This window comes from Caenorhabditis elegans, chromosome I (genome assembly GCF_000002985.6).
Source record: "Caenorhabditis elegans chromosome I".
Lineage (NCBI taxonomy): Eukaryota > Metazoa > Nematoda > Chromadorea > Rhabditida > Rhabditidae > Caenorhabditis > Caenorhabditis elegans.
The window spans coordinates 7233173-7251458 of record NC_003279.8 but is presented as its reverse complement, the minus strand read 5'-3'; the positions used below and the strand labels follow the sequence as shown (position 1 = coordinate 7251458).

The 18286-nt window shown below is 36.3% G+C and overlaps 7 protein-coding genes and 1 non-coding gene across 10 annotated transcripts; 5 read left to right on the top strand and 3 right to left on the bottom strand.

The window, feature by feature from the left end:
- Nucleotides 1-176: 176 nt before the first annotated feature.
- On the top strand, nt 177-2632 carry lin-61 (the record flags this gene model as incomplete). Of its 2 annotated transcripts, NM_001129029.3 has the most annotated exons (7): nt 177-539; nt 643-825; nt 874-1040; nt 1167-1263; nt 1314-2123; nt 2211-2350; nt 2405-2483. In NM_001129029.3, 7 exons carry the CDS (start codon nt 177-179, stop codon nt 2481-2483), a joined length of 1839 nt encoding a protein of 612 aa, NP_001122501.1. The 2 variants fall into 2 exon arrangements, with proteins under 2 accessions (NP_001122501.1, NP_492050.3); NM_059649.6 differs by lacking the exon at nt 177-539 and having other exon boundaries at nt 2405-2632.
- Nucleotides 2633-2769: 137 nt separating this feature from the next.
- Nucleotides 2770-4555, top strand: adsl-1 (Adenylosuccinate lyase). 2 transcript variants are annotated; one of them, NM_001380665.2, is made up of 3 exons: nt 2770-3855; nt 3956-4183; nt 4307-4555. In NM_001380665.2, the coding sequence occupies exons 1-2, from the start codon at nt 2783-2785 to the stop codon at nt 3993-3995; spliced, it is 1113 nt and encodes a 370-aa protein (NP_001367034.1). In that variant the 5' UTR covers nt 2770-2782; the 3' UTR covers nt 3996-4183; nt 4307-4555. The 2 variants fall into 2 exon arrangements, with proteins under 2 accessions (NP_001367034.1, NP_492049.1); NM_059648.7 differs by having other exon boundaries at nt 2772-3838; nt 4307-4553.
- A 92-nt stretch (nt 4556-4647) lies between these two features.
- Nucleotides 4648-5384, top strand: R06C7.6 (Protein N-terminal glutamine amidohydrolase). Its single transcript, NM_059647.2, has 3 exons — nt 4648-4815; nt 4880-5047; nt 5096-5384. The coding sequence occupies exons 1-3, from the start codon at nt 4652-4654 to the stop codon at nt 5316-5318; spliced, it is 555 nt and encodes a 184-aa protein (NP_492048.1). The 5' UTR covers nt 4648-4651; the 3' UTR covers nt 5319-5384.
- cpg-3 (Chondroitin proteoglycan 3) lies at nt 5357-6493 on the bottom strand. Its single transcript, NM_059646.8, has 4 exons — nt 6427-6493; nt 5996-6375; nt 5703-5950; nt 5357-5652 (listed from the first exon to the last, which is right to left on the bottom strand). Exons 1-4 carry the CDS (start codon nt 6464-6466, stop codon nt 5442-5444), a joined length of 879 nt encoding a protein of 292 aa, NP_492047.1. The 5' UTR covers nt 6467-6493; the 3' UTR covers nt 5357-5441.
- A 1202-nt stretch (nt 6494-7695) lies between these two features.
- Nucleotides 7696-12465, top strand: dhp-1 (Dihydropyrimidinase 1). Its single transcript, NM_001026412.5, has 9 exons — nt 7696-7797; nt 8331-8511; nt 9097-9274; nt 9353-9564; nt 9932-10209; nt 10657-10722; nt 10774-11020; nt 11151-11215; nt 12225-12465. The coding sequence occupies exons 1-9, from the start codon at nt 7706-7708 to the stop codon at nt 12373-12375; spliced, it is 1470 nt and encodes a 489-aa protein (NP_001021583.1). The 5' UTR covers nt 7696-7705; the 3' UTR covers nt 12376-12465.
- A 201-nt stretch (nt 12466-12666) lies between these two features.
- wago-1 (Argonaute protein wago-1) lies at nt 12667-16075 on the bottom strand. The gene is made up of 9 exons (NM_059644.8): nt 15887-16075; nt 15260-15840; nt 14483-15215; nt 14259-14434; nt 14040-14215; nt 13651-13997; nt 13365-13604; nt 13017-13324; nt 12667-12971 (listed from the first exon to the last, which is right to left on the bottom strand). The coding sequence occupies exons 1-9, from the start codon at nt 16049-16051 to the stop codon at nt 12860-12862; spliced, it is 2838 nt and encodes a 945-aa protein (NP_492045.1). The 5' UTR covers nt 16052-16075; the 3' UTR covers nt 12667-12859.
- An 11-nt stretch (nt 16076-16086) lies between these two features.
- 21ur-11100 lies at nt 16087-16107 on the bottom strand. The gene has a single exon (NR_050251.1).
- An 850-nt stretch (nt 16108-16957) lies between these two features.
- R06C7.2 (BEN domain-containing protein) lies at nt 16958-18066 on the top strand (the record flags this gene model as incomplete). The annotated part of the gene is made up of 4 exons (NM_059643.5): nt 16958-17280; nt 17331-17355; nt 17399-17586; nt 17634-18066. 4 exons carry the CDS (start codon nt 16958-16960, stop codon nt 17797-17799), a joined length of 702 nt encoding a protein of 233 aa, NP_492044.2. The 3' UTR covers nt 17800-18066.
- Between the last annotated feature and the right edge of the window lie 220 nt (nt 18067-18286).

The window sequence follows — 18286 nt, the reverse complement described above, 5'->3', positions numbered from 1 at the left end:
TCATTTCTTTTTTATTATTTTTCAAACATTTTCTCCATTTTCCTGTTTTGTTTCTTTTTTTTTTAAAGCAAAATGTTTCGAAATAATTGAAGTTAGCGTGGCCCAGTAGTCTAATTTGTCACCAGATAGTTAAGAGTGTTTTTGTTCGTCCGAAAAGTTAGTTCCCGAACATCAAAATGCTAAAATTAGTCATTTTGTGCTTCGCGTTGTTCTACAATACAGTCAGTTCGACAAGATTTCTGTTTGGCGTCGAAGTTAAGTGTGATTTTGATGAAGTGTTCCAATTAACAGTGTCGCATTGGGAAGACGATGGCAATACTTTTTGGGATCGCGATGAAGACATCACTGGACGTATGACTATGTTTGCTCGAAAGAAAATATTTTTCTATCAGGACGGCCATCATGGATTTGAATTTGGAAAGCTCGAGCCTTATGGGTGGTTTCTGCACAATTGCACGAAAAATGGAAATTTTCGCGAGTATAGGCACGGGTTGAGTAGCACCAGTGGATCCAATGGGTTGGAGTATATTGAGTACACTGTGAATTTGACGAACGCCTGAGAAATATCAAATCAAATCGAACTAACTTTCAATTTCAATAAACATTCTCTCTAATTACGTTTTAAACCAGTCTTAATTTCAGATGTCTGAATTTCTGAAAATTGTCAGAGCTAACAAAAAATCGGACAGAAAACTCGATAAGACCTACTTGTGGGAATCCTATTTACATCAGTTCGAGAAAGGAAAAACTTCTTTCATTCCAGTTGAAGCATTCAATCGTAACCTTACAGTTAATTTTAACGAATGCGTGAAGGAAGGAGTTATCGTGAGTTCATATTGTTCGTAAATCGGTTTTAAAATACAATTTTTGTAGTTCGAAACAGTGGTCCATGATTATGACAAGAACTGCGATTCGATTCAAGTCAGATGGTTTGCACGAATTGAAAAAGTTTGCGGATACAGAGTTCTGGCTCAGTTTATCGGAGCTGACACGAAATTTTGGCTCAATATTTTATCGGACGATATGTTTGGTTTGGCAAAGTAAGTTGGACGCTCAGCTCTTTCTACTATTCTAAATAAATAATGGTTCTGTTACATAAAATTCTAGAGAACAATCGTATTAAAACTTCGAAACATTTGTATAATAGTAAAATTTGAACATTTCAGCGCCGCAATGAGTGATCCCAATATGGATAAAATTGTATATGCTCCGCCGCTTGCAATCAACGAAGAATACCAAAATGATATGGTAAATTATGTAAATGTAAGTTTGTTTTTTTCCGAATTTATGTTAATATCATCTCACAACTTCAGAATTGCATTGATGGCGAAATCGTCGGCCAAACTTCGCTGTCTCCAAAATTCGATGAAGGGAAGGCTCTCCTAAGCAAGCATCGTTTCAAAGTTGGACAACGTCTTGAACTATTAAATTATTCCAATTCTACTGAAATACGCGTAGCGCGAATTCAAGAAATATGTGGACGACGAATGAATGTATCTATCACAAAGAAAGACTTTCCCGAATCGCTTCCAGATGCAGATGACGACAGACAAGTCTTTAGCTCTGGATCTCAATATTGGATAGACGAGGGAAGCTTCTTCATATTTCCTGTTGGATTTGCAGCAGTCAATGGATATCAACTAAATGCGAAAAAGGAATATATTGAGCACACAAATAAAATTGCTCAAGCAATAAAAAATGGAGAAAATCCAAGATATGACTCAGACGACGTCACATTTGATCAATTAGCAAAAGATCCAATTGATCCCATGATTTGGAGAAAAGTTAAGGTTGGACAAAAGTTTGAGCTCATCGACCCCTTGGCTCAGCAATTCAATAACCTCCACGTCGCTTCGATTCTCAAATTTTGCAAAACTGAAGGATATCTTATTGTGGGAATGGATGGTCCAGATGCACTTGAAGACAGTTTTCCTATTCATATCAATAATACATTTATGTTCCCAGTTGGTTATGCGGAAAAGTATAATTTGGAACTTGTTCCGCCAGATGAGTTCAAAGGAACATTCAGATGGGATGAATACTTGGAGAAAGAATCTGCAGAAACCCTACCGCTTGACTTGTTCAAGCCAATGCCTTCCCAAGAGAGATTAGACAAATTTAAGGTAATTCTGATTTCCAAACGGGTTGTTTTATATCGTTTGAGATTGTTTCACTATTAATAGTTATTCATAATTGTTTCTTGTTTTAAGGTAGGACTACGCCTTGAAGCTGCTGACATGTGTGAAAATCAGTTTATTTGTCCAGCTACAGTGAAATCAGTTCATGGAAGACTGATAAATGTCAATTTCGACGGCTGGGATGAAGAATTTGATGAACTGTATGATGTGGAGTGAGTTTATCATGACCGAACGACATTTTTTCAATGAAAATTCTATCATTTCAGCTCCCATGATATTCTACCGATAGGATGGTGTGAAGCGCACAGTTATGTTCTACAACCTCCGAAAAAGTACAACTATTGATAAAAGCTACATTAACATAATTTCATTCGTATGCAGGATCTCTTATATACACTTTCCCGTTTTGGATTGGTATTTCCCTTATTTTATTTACTGTGCTATCATTGGTGACTCTTTTTGCACCTATCGAACATGAATCTTCAACATTATTTTTCCGTTTATGGTTTCTTTTGTATCTTTTCTGCATGGTTATCGCCATTTTCTTATCTATTTAGTATTAGTGGTATCACTTTAAACATTCTACCAGTTTTATGTTGAATGTTCTGAAAATATTAAGCGTTTTGGTTTCAGTTTATTGTATCATGGCCTCCGAAGACAAGTTCGAGTCGGTTCTATCAACTCGTTACTGTAAGAATAGTCCACTTGTTTCGATCCTCTCGGAGACTAATAAAGCGACTCTTTGGAGACAACTATGGATTTGGCTCGCTGAAGCTGAAAAAGAGCTCGGTCTTAAACAAGTTACTCAGGATGCAATTGATGAGATGAAATCCAATAGAGATGTATTCGATTGGCCTTTTATCCGATCCGAAGAGAGAAAATTGAAGCATGATGTGATGGCTCATAATCATGCTTTTGGTAAACTCTGCCCAACGGCCGCTGGAATCATTCATCTCGGAGCTACTTCTTGCTTCGTTCAAGACAATGCTGATCTTATTGCCTATCGAGATTCGATTGATCATATTCTTAAACGGTTCGCAACTGTCATTGATCGTCTCGCCGCTTTTTCATTGAAGAACAAGGAAGTTGTGACTGTCGGACGTACTCATTACCAGACAGCCTCCCTTGTTACTGTAGGAAAACGTGGTGTACTTTGGGCTCAAGAGCTTCTCATGGCCTTCCAATCATTGTCAGAGTTTCGAGACAAAATGAGATTCCGTGGAATCAAGGGTGCTACTGGAACACAAGACTCGTTCCTTACTCTATTCGCTGGAGACGAGAGCAAAGTTGAAGCTCTCGATGAATTGGTCACCAAAAAAGCCAATTTTTCTAACCGATTTTTGATAACTGGGCAAACCTACTCAAGACAGCAAGACTCTCAGCTTGTATTCTCCCTCTCTCTTCTCGGAGCTGCTGCTAAGAAAGTTTGCACGGATATTCGTGTTCTTCAGGCATTTGGAGAACTTCTTGAGCCATTCGAGAAGGATCAGATTGGCTCATCTGCAATGCCATATAAGAAAAATCCAATGAAGAGTGAAAGATGCTGTGCTTTATCGAGAAAGTTGATAAATGCCCCACAAGAAGCACTTACGATTCTCGCCGATCAAGGCCTCGAGCGAACACTGGATGATTCTGCCGGAAGAAGAATGCTCATTCCAGATGTACTTCTTACCGCTGAAGCTCTGCTTACCACTCTTCAAGTTAGTGTTCTTAAAATGTTAGTATAATATTTTATGTATTCCGAGACTGTTAAAAATTTTGAAAATATAATAATGTTGTATTTGGTAGTTACCAGCTAATTATATCCAATCTTTCAGAACATCTTCGAAGGACTTAGTGTACAAACAGACAATGTGAAGAAGATCGTTGAAGACGAAATTGCATTCCTTGGTTTGGAAAAGGCAATGATGATGCTGACGGAAGAAGGTGTCGATCGGCAACAAGCTCATGCTGTGATCAGAAAAACTGCGTTGGAAGCAAAACAACTTCAAGCCACACAAAAAGTTGATATTCGACAGACAATGGCCGATCCATTTTTCGATTCAGTAAGATTTTATTATTATTTTTTTAAATTAAATTATTATTTAATTAAAATTCAATTTTTTATTCTACTTCAAACAAGACGTACCAAATATTCAAGTCAGAACAAAACTATCAATAATTTTCAGGTTCGCGACCGTGTTGTTGGGCTTGTCAATAATCCGATAAACTTCACGGGGCGGTGTGTTTCCCAGACGGAGAGCTTTATTGCCAAGGAATTGAAACCAACAATTGACAAGTACCTTGATAAATCAGCAGGAAATGTTCAGCTGGATGTTTGATTCATTTCTTAAATGATTTTTTGTTGAAATTGCGTAATAGATTAGTTAATACCCTCGATAAAATTGTTTCACTTTGAATAAATGATAAAATAAATACTGCATTTCATACCGCAATTACGATGCCGTTCATCTCGGGAATAAAAGTTTTTGAAATTGAGAATCTCCTTCTCATTTCCATATAATTTAAGCATAATGATTTCGGCCGAGGAAGCATTGTATCAATCTTGCTATTGTGAAGAAAATGTCTATAAGTTGATTGAGAAAATAGATGATAAAAATGGAATATTTGCGATTATTATATCAAACGACTGTAAAATGATACCACTGTGGAAACAAAAGGCTGCTAAAAGTATCAAGTAAGTTATTAATTATAAAATAAAAATCAAAGAATTTTCATGATTTCATAATTTATTTTTACAGTGGTCATGTTCTCTGGGATTATCACGTCATTGCTATTGAAAAGGAAAAAAACGGGTCAAAAGTCTACGATTTGGATTCTACACTCGAATGGAGTTGTGATTTCTTAGAATATTGGGAAAAAACTATGAATCTCGCAGAAATGGCTCAGCGTGACACTAAATTCAGAAGGTTGCTACACTTTAACACTTTTTCTTCAGTTTGAATAATTATTTTCAGAAAATTTCGTGTAATTCCAGGAGAAAACTACATATCCTTGCTCTCATCTGATCGATCTCATATGCTTTCGAAGAATGGAGTATACCTAAAGCCACCTCCTGAATGGCCATTAATAAATTCTCATAAACCATCGAATTTGATGGAACTGATCCGAATGTCAGAACAAATCGAGAACACGACGGTTATGGACGAACCAGAACTGTTCCAATTATTTTCCAAGTGATTTTTTGATTTTTTTCATTTCAAATGTTGAAGTTAATTAGAATCATGAAATTTTTATTCATTCCGTAAACTTGTGTGCAATATATTTGGGCAAAATAAAAAAAAGCCGATAAGATGGGGTCAATTAGCAAACACAGAATCCATAGTTGCATGGCAATCCGTGGCACTTCTCGACATTGTCTTCGGCTCCATTGCACGTCTCCACGTTGCAGAACGAAGTGAGGGCTTCGGCCAGAGTGAGATTGTTCTTGGTGTAGGCAGCAAAACAATCGCAAGTAGCGGTAATGCTGTTGCAAGCACCGTTGAATCCTCCGCAAGCACTGTCCTCTTGGCATCTGAAATAATAATATTTTAAAATCTGCTGCGAAATAAATTGAAAACTTACGGCCATCCAAAGACACAGGAGTTACAGTTGCAAGTTCCGGCAAGAGCTCCAATGCATTTTCCACTTCCACATCCAGAATCTCCATAGCAGACAGCAGATGAGACGCAAGTAGCTGGTGCAGATGTTCCGGTTTCGGTTTCAGTTTCATTGAGTGAAAGACGAGCACTGTCGAGAACCATCTGAGAGTTGGCAAGCACGATGTTCGAGAGGATTCCGAGGTTTTGAGCGTTAGCAGAGAGAGCAGTCATCTGAAAGATTTAAAATATTGAATTAAAAGGGGTCGAGAAACTAACCTCAGTGATGACGAAGTTAGCTTGGTGAATGAGCTTCTGTGATTCAGCTTGAACTTGTTGAGCATACGTGTTGAGTGTCTCCAACTGTTGAAGAGTGAGTTCGTCGACAGGAACGACTGGTGATGTATCACCGGATCCTTCTTCACCAGATCCTTCGCCGGAAGTTTCCTCATCTCCTGAACTCTCGCCGGAAGTTTCACCAGATGATTCGCCAGATGCTTCTCCCGAGGCTTCACCAGATGCTTCTCCCGAGGCTTCACCAGATGCTTCACCAGAACTCTCGCCAGAAATTTCTCCAGATGAATCTCCGCTGAACTCATCTTCACTGGCGGAAACATCACGTTTGGCACGGATCGGATCGGCTGGGTGAGCGAGAGATGCTGCAATTTGTTACAATTAATTTAATTTCAAAATACAAGTGAAAAACAAACCTCCAATGAGCAGCAAAGCAATGATGAACACAAAACGCATCTTTAGTGAAGACTGATTTGTTGGAATGCGATTGTGAAGTAAAAATCGAAATCATTGAAAACAATAACAACCAAAATTCGCTCATTAAGCGGGGTAGATCAAACTGAAAATTAGTAAGAAATTTGTTAGTCATACAGGTCTAGTACGGTATTTTCTACATAGAAATAAAAAATACGTTCCGAAATAATTTTTAAACATAGTATTCGAATTCTAGAATTTCATACTGTGAAGATGAAACGGTGAAAATTAATTTAAATTTAAATATTTATTCAGTTCATGTTGAATCTATTTTTTCTCGTTTTTTCTTTATTTTTGGTCAACTAATTGTGTTAAAAAATACCATGAAGTTATGAAGAATAAAGAAAAAACGGGAAAATAAGCCATAACAATTGCGAAACAACGATCCATGGAAACTACGGTACTTCTTAAAGGCGCAGACTGTCTAGCAGGCTTCATTTGAAATTTGAAGAAACTCGTGGCGAGACCAAAAAGGGGATATTTTCATATATAATTCTACCTTGAATAAAATTTTCTTTTGAAAACGATTATCTTGGATTTGGGAGTGGAAAGGTTTAATTACAACTTCAAAGTTAATACTTCAAATTTCACGAATTTTGAAGTATTGAGTTTGAAGTGCAACGGATGCTTTCAATAAACAATCGAGACAGTAAAAGATTCTTTGTAGGAAAGAAAAATTGAAATACAGAGCTATTTAGTTTTCTTTGTCAGGAAAGGGACCTTTGTCAGAGCATCCTCATTTCCATTCTCGTTCAGACATTGAAGCTTAAGCTTTAAATAGAAAAGAGCGGCACGGATGGCATATGTGTAGAACATGCTCATTGTGAAGACTCCAGCACGTTGATCACACATCTTTCTCAACAAGTCATCACAATCGGCGAATATTTCAGTTGTTGTTTGTCAATTAGTCTAATTTACCAAATAATTTCTAAAACTTTGAACAAAAACTGGACAGACTAACCGTACCATCTTCAATCATGCCATATGGTTTCTTCTCACTTCCGATTAAAGAAACGTGATTTTAACATCGTCTATATCAATCTGGGTACGTTATCATCACACGCCCCGGGTACGTCTTCTTCTTTTATCTTTCTTATCACAACTATTATTATCAATCAGTCTCCTCCTTCCACCCAAAATCAAGATTTCTTTTTTCATTTTCAAAGTTTTTTGTGTTTCGTCAAGAAAATTCATTTTTTGTCTAATTTAAGAGATTCGGAAATGTCCCCACCACTTGTTATCAAGAATGGAACTGTCGTCAATGAAGATGGAATGTTTAAAGCTGATGTTCTTGTTAGAAATGGAATTATTGTGTAAGTTCAAACAAGAAGAATGCGTGTAAAAACTGTAGTTAAGTTAAGTAGTTAAATTAATTAGGTGATAGTGATAAAATAAATATACTGTAATTCAGTTTATCTAGGTATCTCTTTCTTGAAGATGGATTTGCGCCTCTGAGGAAAATGATTATTCCTATAACGCTCAAATAGGAAAACTTTTCAACATTTTTTAGAAACTATTCTTGAATTTTTAATCTAAAAAAGTATCAATTTCTTTCTAATATCTAAGTTTTCATCTATCATAATTTTGGTATTCAACTGAAAAGTGTTCTACGATTTTTAATTTCAATTATGATTTAATTATTTGTTTCAGAACACTGTAGACGTTTGCTCTTTGCTACAAATTTCTTGTGAAAACCCCAATTTCTTTTTGAATATTTGGCAATATACTAAACATTTGAGACATAAGTTAGTTAGTAGAGGTCTTAATTTAAAAAAAAACCCCCCAATCGAAATCCGCCAATAAGTTGATTCTACCAAATAATTTTTGAAAAAAAAAACGATTTCAGAGAAGTATCTCCAAATATAACTGCTCTACCAGATACAGAAGTAATTGATGCAACAGATCGTCTTGTGATTCCTGGAGGTATTGATCCTCATACACATATGCAAATGCCATATATGGGAGAAGTGACAAAAGATGATTTTTTGAAAGGAACAGAAGCAGCAGTTGCTGGAGGAACTACAATGGTGAGATGACTTACTGATTAAATTATAAGCTCATCGCATAGATGTGACTGCCTACCTGCCTACAAAATTGAGGGTCTATTCAGGAAATGCGGCAAACCGTTGTGCCCATTAAACAAAAATGTTTATTCTAGGATCCAAGATTTTATTAGTATCCGTTTAAATTGAACAACCGTTTTTTTTTGAAGACTTCGAAAAAGACGGATGCCCACTTTCATCTAGTTTTCAGATTTTCTTCAAACCCGCGAACAAGAATAAATAATAAAATGCTTTCAAAATTTATTTCTAATTATTGTATTGTATAGACATCAAAAGATATAGAACACTTCGAAGTACAGAAACTTGAAGGTTTTTTTTTGACAATTTTATTTATTTTTAAAGTCAGCAAAAATCCTTCTTTTTATAATTTCGCGTTTCTGTTTTTGAAATTAAAGTAATCGAATTATAACATAGATCATTATTATATTAAATATCCTTGTTAACCAAGTGATAAATCACACTCACATTTTGCCAAGGTCATATTTCTCCCATCAACTGGCGGGTTTAGAAAATCTGAAGATCAAATGAATAGAAAAGGTTAAATTTCAGATAATTGATTTCTGTTGTCCGGATCATAGAAATGGGGAGTCATTGATTGCTGGTTACAATAGATGGAGAAGTTGGGCAGATCCAAAAGTGTGTTGTGATTATGGTTTATCAGTTGCTATCACAATGTGGAGACCAGAAACTGCTGAACAAATGGCAATTATTACAAGTCCAGAATTTGGTAAGTTTGAATATAATTAGATTCTGAAAATATAAATTTTCAAAAAAACAAAAATCTTCAAATTTAATTTATTTAAAGGAGTTAATTCGTTCAAATTCTACATGGCTTATGAGAACACACTAATGGTCAGAGATGATGAATTATTCAGAGGAATGCAAGAATGTGCAAAACTTAGAGCATTGGCAAGAGTTCATTGTGAAAATGGTTCAGTGATTAAAGAAAAGGAAATTGATTTATTGGCAAAAGGAGTTACTGGGCCTGAAGGACATACACAGAGTAGACCAGAAGAGGTAACTCATATTTAATTAAAGCAAGTGGTATAACTGAATACACCTATAACATTCCAAAAATATCTGAATATCATAATTAAACACTTCAAAATTCTTTTTAGAATTTGAAATTGTTCAGACAAATTTTGGTAAATTGACAAAGTTGCTTTTCAAGAGATTTGAAGCAATTTAATATGTTTCAACCGTACTATTATTTTTATAAGAAATTTTAGATTACCAATTTGTCGAATTAAAAAACATTTTTGAGTGCATACACCTCCGGTTCACATTTGAATTTAATCGTTATACAGAGCATATAAGAAATACAATTAAAAAATAATGGCATTTGTTAGATGAGATCAGTCAAAGCGATTACGGAGATTTTCAGATTGAAGCAGAAGCCACCAATAGAGCTTGCGTTTTGGCTGCTCAAGCTAATTGTCCAGTTTATATCGTTCATGTAATGACAAAAGGAGCCGCATCAGCAATTTCCCATCACCGAGCTCAAGGTTCCATTGTTTTTGGAGAGCCAATAGCTGCTGGATTAGCTCTTGATGGATCACATTATTATAATGAAGATTGGCTCCATGCTGCAAGATATGTCATGTCTCCACCATTAAGCAGAGATCCAACTACACCTGAATTACTTATGAAATTACTTGCGGCGTACGTTTATATATCTTGTAACAAATTATCTGGAATTTTTTAAGTGTATTTTTGAGATACTTTTGAGGCTTGTAGAATTGCTCCAAAATCTCTTATAGTATTTTTGACATTTTCAGGGTGTTCAGAAGTAGACCAAAGTTCTGAAAGATTTTTGGAACTTTTTCATCTTTTGAAAACGTCTGAAAAATATTTTCATCCAACTTGATCAAAAGATTTTCATATTTTTTAAAAATAAATTTAAAGTTACCAAACTTTCCAGATTGTTTATCCTACACCTAACCCCTTACAAGTGCAATTTTTCCCAATTTTTTTTGCAATATTCAAAAAAGAAATCAAGCACATAAGATAAGAAATCACCAAAATCCCGGCTTTGTACAAATCAAACAGTTTTTTTTTCTTTTAACTCAATTCAATTCAATTTAAAAACAGTAATCATAATAATTTCAGCGGGGAACTTCACCTGACAGGAACAGACAATTGCACATATGATTGCAGGCAAAAATCTCTTGGAAAGTGAGTTTTTATATTATTGTGTCTTTATAAAAAGAAACATTTAATTTCCAGAGGAAACTTCACAAAAATTCCAAATGGAATCAATGGTGTCGAGGATCGAATGTCAGTTGTATGGGAAAAAGGGGTACATTCTGGAATAATTGATCCAATGAGATATGTCTCAATAACCAGTTCAACAGCTGCAAAAATTTTTAATATTTATCCAAGAAAGGGAAGAATTGCAGTTGGTTCCGATGCAGATATTGTAATTTTCAATCCAAATGCCACTAGAACTATTTCAAAGGACACACATCATCATGTTGGTTTTAAATTTGAATTATATTGGAATTTGATAATTATCTTTTTTTCAACTAATTTTTAAGAAGAAATCTATGACAATTGTTTTAGTTATGATCTATCTTTCCCCTTTTTCTATCAAACTTTTTCAGAACCTCGATTTCAACATTTTTGAAGGAATCAACTGTCACGGAGTTGCCGAAGTTACTATTTCTCGGTGAGATTTGTCTAGACAAAATTAGTTAATAGCCTAGATGCCGAAGTTTTGGTTCTTATCAAGCATATGTTAAAATATACCAATTTCCGTTGAACCTTTATTTCGGAGTTTTTTTCAGAGATATAGTCAGTTTTTATATTATATCCGTCGACACTTTTGAATCTTTGCGTTTTTCAGAACAAACAACAATATATTTGATAATGCAAAGTATTTTTGAAGTGTGACATCGGCAGTTGTCTAATATGTAGTACCCGTACACAAAAACCTTTAAACATTTCAAAATTTCACCGACATATTTTTTCAACAATATTAGGACTAGAAAAAAGTGGTTCTGTAAGTCTAAAAATGCAACGAAACTTTAGATTTAATTACAATTTTTGAATAAAAATATGCGAAAATTCGAAGGGGGGTTACTGTACAAATATACTAAATATATAAGTACCGCAACTTATAGGATTTTAGGTTCAGATTTAAACATTGTATCTTAATATGAAGTATAAAGCAATTGTAATACGGGAACAAAAAATTCTGAGAATGCGTATTGCACAACATATTTGACGCGCAAAATATCACTTAGCGAAAACTCCTGTAATTCTTTAAATTACAACTGTAGCGCTTGTGTCGATTTACGGGCTCGATTTTTGAAATGAATTTCTTTTCGAATAGTGACAACGATATTTTGTAGCTTTTAAGTTTTCTTCTAATATTTGATCGATTATTTATTAAATGATGTCCGTAAGCGCTACAGTAGTCATTTAAAGAATTACTGTAGTTTTCGCTACGAGATATTTTGCGCGCCAAGTATGTTGTGCAATACGCATTCTCAAAATTTTGTGTTCCCATAATAGCATTTCGTACATGGTTGGAAGAAGGTTTCCGCACGCTCATTTTATCGTCTTAATTTTTGAAGGCGGCCAATGCAAAAAAAAAAAAATAATCTAAAAATGTTTGATTCTTGTATTCAGACATATTCTCTCAATGGCACAACATTAACCACAATCTATTACAGAGGGCGAATTGTATGGGCTCACGGAAAACTTCAAACAGTTCCCGGATCTGGGAAATTTATTCCCCTTCTTGCGAATTCACCATTCGTTTTTTCAACTCACGAGAAAAGGGAACAGAAAATTCAACCAAGGATAGTTGAAAGGCTTGAATGAAATTGCTTTTTTATTTATTACTTTTCTTGTTCTGATTAACTTTCGAATTACCATTTTGAGTTAAAAACGTGAATAAATTGTTTGTTCAATATTGAGATTACAACCAAAAAGTAATATTTAGTCGACTAGTCAATTGACTTGGAAGCAGCTCTAGAAATGTTTAATGTTCCAATTTCAAAAAAAAATCGAACAAAATTCCCCCTCATTATCAGACAATCTTCGTTTTCACTTGAAGATCCTCAAAAAACATCGCCTCGAACTTTTACGCACAAAGCAAATCTTTGAAAAATATTATCAGCCTAAAACTTTTATCATACCGAGTTTAATTACTACGGGTCACACAGAACCACATTACAAAAATATAAAACATTTGACTAAAAAATTACAATAAAACTAGCGGAAAAACCGTAAAATTATTATCCTAGGTGACCGTAAAATTATTATCCTAGGTAAAACATCAAGTGTATGTGGCATAGCTCCAAATCTATGCATTGACGCGCTTCTGATTGAGATCGGTTTGTTTGTAGCCGATTTCCTTTGTAAGTTCCTTGAGGCGCTCGCCTTGCGACTCCTTTGCTTCAATTGGTCCTTTAGTCCTGCAAAATATAAATAAATTTTTGTTTTAAACAAAAAAAACCTACGTTAGTTCACCCCAGAGATCTCTTCCACGCTTTGCATACTCATTTGCCACATAAAGTGGAGTGGGAATCGACGTGCTCAGGGAAACAATTTGGTGATGATGACACAAAGTGAAGGTCAGCTCCTCCAGGCGGTCCATTGGAGCTTTGCAGTCGTCAGCAAGAACAGTGTACAATGGTGTCTTTGCTGTTCCTTGAAGAGTCGTGTGACCGTTCAGGAAGAACTGCTTACATGCCGGATTCGTGACAGCGTTATCCAAGACAATGCCCGGAGGAATATTCATTTCAGTGGCTTTGCCGCCCGAACGAAGCTGAAAAGTTAGCGTAAAGAGAATAATAAAACAAATTTACCTGATCACGGAAGAATCGGTAACTGTGCTCCTTAGTGACGACGATGAAAATCAATTTGATTTCTTTCGAGTAACCATGGATAATAGCTCGGGCTAATGGGATTTCATAAGCCAGAATAGAAGCGTGAGAACCCTCCGATGCACCACTTCTATAAATGATGATTCTTTTTGGCAACGCTTTGCGGTTCTTTTCGAACAAATCGATTGAATTTTGCAACACGTCTTCAATTGATGCCATTGTCTGTAAAAATTACCATGTTGTTAACTCGAACACATTAATTATTTACGTCCTGTCCGGAGGGAGCCAAAACGAAATCGCCGACAAACTCGTGATTTGCAACAGCATTTGAAGCGAAGCCAATGATTTGTGGATTAAGATGTCCCTTGTTATCCATCATGTACTTCGTTCCAGCCGGTGGTGCGGAAACGCCAACTCCGATGATCAATTGTTCGTCGGTCATGCTCTTCTTTGCATCCGAAACAGTGTAGTTAAGACCACCTAACTTCACGTTAGTTTTGTTGATGATGTTCTCCAACGTCAATCTCTTCCCATCTTTGACAACGGCATTGGCTTTGGAAATTTTCATATCCTGGACGATCATCATTGTTCTCTGTTCCAAGGCTTTGTACTGCTCTGAAATTTTCAATGAACCATGAAAACTTAAGGAAAACTTACTGTGGAGGTGAACGATTGCGTCATCAGTGATCATCAAGACATACTTGCACTTACTCGCAGCCACTTTTTCCAGCTGAGTCATAATTTTTTCCGTACTGTAAAGTCCTGTTTCACATGGTGGCTTGATCACCATGCCTTTCTTCTTGCAAGAATCAATGAACATTCCGACGAGTTGGCTTAAGAATTGAATTGATTCATGTAAATTTCTATTTGTCTTACTTGACATCTCCAATGGAGAATCTGCAACCTGGATTTCCAACAGCGTAAGCAGCCCACAAATCAGGAACAGTCGCAGGCTTCACAAACCATCCTGGAGGCGCACGCCATTTTCCCATATCCGACATTACCGATCTCTGGTATACAAGTTCTTTTCCATCAAGCTCACGTGCTTGGACCTGGAAAAAGAAAACAAATATATTTTTTTACAATTTACACAAACTAACCATCAGAGGCTCCGAGTAAACCTTGATTCCAAGAGCGACGAGCAACTCGTTTTCGAGTGTAATGTTGACAGCATTTTTACCAGTGATGATCATTCGCTGACGGACATCCGGAAGAACCGCGCACTCCTTCGTTGTCTTTTGAGATTGATTTCCCGTTTGCTGAGGAATGGTGACACGTTGATTTCTGGACACAGTCATCAGTTCAGCCGGGAAGTAATTGTTGTTGCCTCGATCCTTACAAACCACCAAATTGGCGTTCGGATACTGTAGACTGATCTTGTATTTGTCCGCATAGTACTCGGCGATTGAACAAGTTTTTCCATCGGGCAACTCAAATCTGGTCTTTGTGGCACTTTCGTGAAAGATACCTTCGATTCTTAGATGGCGCTTTCTGTTGGTATAAGTCGAATAGCAATCAAGTCCTTTAATCACTGCCGCAGCCTTCTCACGGGTCATATTATTGAGTCCATTTGAAGGATCTTGTCCCGTGATGTCGAACAGTTTTTGGATCACAGTTTGCTCTTTGTGGAAAGCAGCTTTCATACCATCAATCACGAGAGATGGATTGTTCTGTCCGCGACCATAAGGACCCTCGATGAATTGAATCGTCTTCTTGAGGCCAGGATAAAGTTGTTTTCCGTCTCCTACGTCGACACAGTCTCGTTGATCGAATCCTTCTTCGGTGGCGTTGAGGAAATATACTTTTCCGTGCTCGAAGCATCCGAAACGATTTCTAAAATGAAGCGATGCTTTTAATAATTTTCGAAATTCACTTACGTTTCTCTCACGCAATGTTGATTCAGAGCAAGTTCCAAGAATTGAGTGTATTCTCGATTGTTTACTTCAATGTTTTGATCCGCAGTACGCTTGCCCAGATTTTCAGAAGAGAGCGTGATAGAGTTGTCCCTTGGGGCATAAATCTCGAGAGAAATGCAAGGCAGGGTCTTAAGGTCGTCATTGCCGGTATCAGCTCCGTTGATTTGGAAGACTTTGGACTTCGTACCGTTGGCATCCAGTTCTGAGAACAAGTTGACCGTCGTGTAGAGAGTTGATTGACCGTCATATACAATCTGATTCCCATCCTTCATTTTGAAGAATTCCGGGTTCTTCTCAACCGCAAGGAAAAAGATGTTGCAACACTTATCGCGACGATCCTGAACGACGAAGTCCTCCTTTCCTTTTTTAGTGAAAGTCACTTCCTTTGTTGAAGTCAAATCGGCCTTTGCGTGAACCATAAAACGATGAACTGTGGTTTCCTTTGTGACTTCAATTCCGAAGACATTGGTTTGGATGTCCACTGGTCTGCCCATTTTTCCAGGTTCGGTTGGCTTCATGTACATTTTCGCACCATCCTCAACCTGCAAATATGGCATTAGAAAGATCTTTGAATGCTGATAAACATACGTTTAACTGTTGTAAACGCTTGATGCATGCGTCGTTGCCAGTGCTTTGGTGAAGCTTTTGAGCATCGGCTGGAACTGGAGGCATTGGAGTCATAGCTCCTGGTGGAGCAGTGACTGGTGGCATTGGAGGCATCGGTGGATGCGGTTGTGGTGGATGAGGAGACATCTTATTACTATTGCAATATTAGTTCTGAAAAAAGCTTATATAAATAATATTCTGCACCGAATAAGCGAGATTGGAGAACATCTATAGAAAATTATGAATTTGTGAGATATTTAACAATAGTTTAAACAAATAAATCAGTTTTCTTCAAGAGATCAATCTAGAACGAAAATGGTACGTTATGAAGAAAGGGCAAACTACGGAATTTTCGTATTGCCGACGAAAAAGAATAATGATTCGAGATTTTTCGGTGTTTCAGAGGCGGCATAAAAACAAATAACGACTAGATTTGTACAAAATCATCATTATTAATGACGCAAGAATACAGAATCCGATAATTGGCGGCTAGATCAAATGTAGATCACTTTTACATTTTTAAGATTCAACGAGCAAGTTTCTTAAGATTTTGTAACTAGATTATTATTAAAATATAAAAATAATCTTGAAAATTAACAAAAATTATTGAAAACTGTCACAAACCGGAAAAGAATACAAAAAACAATTTCTTCGTCCTAAAAAATTTAAATGACAACGCATACAGTACATAAGAATGGAGATCGCTGCGAGACCCACTCAGTGTTAAAACGAACGCTCCTTGAATTTATTTTTGCTGTACAGCCTTATTTTTCTCCTTTTTACAAGTATTGTGTGCTTTCCATGTTTTAAAAAGTGACTTAGTTGTTAATTTTATTTTGAATGATACTCATCTAATTCAGGCTTGTAGCTTAGATCGCAATGAAGTTAATCGTTTGCAACCTATGTGGATTCCCGCCAGCAAGAAGGCAATTTTACATCACCACCTGCTCTCACATCTTGTCGAACAACGCAGACTGCTGGATTTTGTTATTTGTGTAAGGTCCCTACGAAAACTCTTAAAATAGATGGAAATCTGCCGAAAATGTGCGGAAAATGTTCAGCGCTGTACATCCCGATTCGCGACGTGACTGTAAAAAGTACAGATATTCTCAAACGTCTCACCAGAATTATTGGTTTTTAAAGTATTCAGAATTCAATTTATTAGGAAAACGAAAAATAAAAGGTAATTTTTTGCACTTGTTTCATGCAGAAGAAAAAGTTTTATTTCAGTCGGTGATGCTAAAAGATCAAACGGCGAAAACAGAGAAAAGGACACAGGAAATCACATGCCAACTGTCGAAGCTAGCCAATTTTGAGGAAAATAATCGAAAGAAGCTTCAAGATACTGAACGCGAGAACAAGAAGCTTCGAAATTTGTAAGTAGTTTCTGCACGAGATTAAATTTAACATTTTTTTTCTATTTTAGAATCAATTCCCTTGAACTGAAACTTGTCAGTTCTCCTGTTATCGACAATAACGATTTTTTTATTCAAGGAAAATCTACCTCTTCAAATCCTTTTTTTTTTAATCTCGGAAAATGACGAATTGCTCGAACGTGTATTTCACTTCCATTGTGCCACCTTCACCAAATTGTCAGACTTCCAACTTCTTTTTTTTCCAACACCAATGTATGTTGCAAATGAGTACGCGAAGAGTGGTCGTAATTTGTGGAATGAAGCCATGTGAGTTTAAGAAAATGACAACAGTTGATATTAAAATATTTTTGCAGCATTGCGGATGCAATTCCCGAAGTTTCTGGACCAGAGGCAGCTCGTATGAAGCAGATTACCGATAGCATCAAATACAAGGAATCCGGCTTCCTGATCGACCGTCGTGTCAATGCTTCAGCACTAATAATTCAATCAAATTGTAGTATTTTCAATTCCAACTTCTAGTTTGTGAGAAGCATACCATGATTTTTTATTTGTATCCCACCCTGTCATTCTTGTTTTTGCGTTACATACAATGCGTATCTAATAGTAAGTGGTGTAACTGCTAATTTCATTTTCCCCCGTTGCCCTATTATTGTTTTGACCTACGTGGAAATTGATTTTTTGTTGTTGTTGTTGAGTGCAGATTATAGAATGTAGCCTGTTGTTATGTTAAGTTGTACGTGCAATGTTGTTGTAGTCTCCTTAAACCCATAAAAATCATAAAACTTATTTCAGTTTTAAGTTTGAAAAATCGGGATCACCAAAATAATATTTCTTTCGCTTTTTTGGTTTTGAACAAAGTTTTAGATTGGGAAAATTTTCAAAAAACCAATACATGGAAATTTTATTTTTTTTGTTTTTTTGTTATGGAATACCAGTGTTCTCCGTAGAGCGCACTTTCATTTATATTTTCGGCGCGTTATTTATTGTTTCAAACCAACTCTTTGCA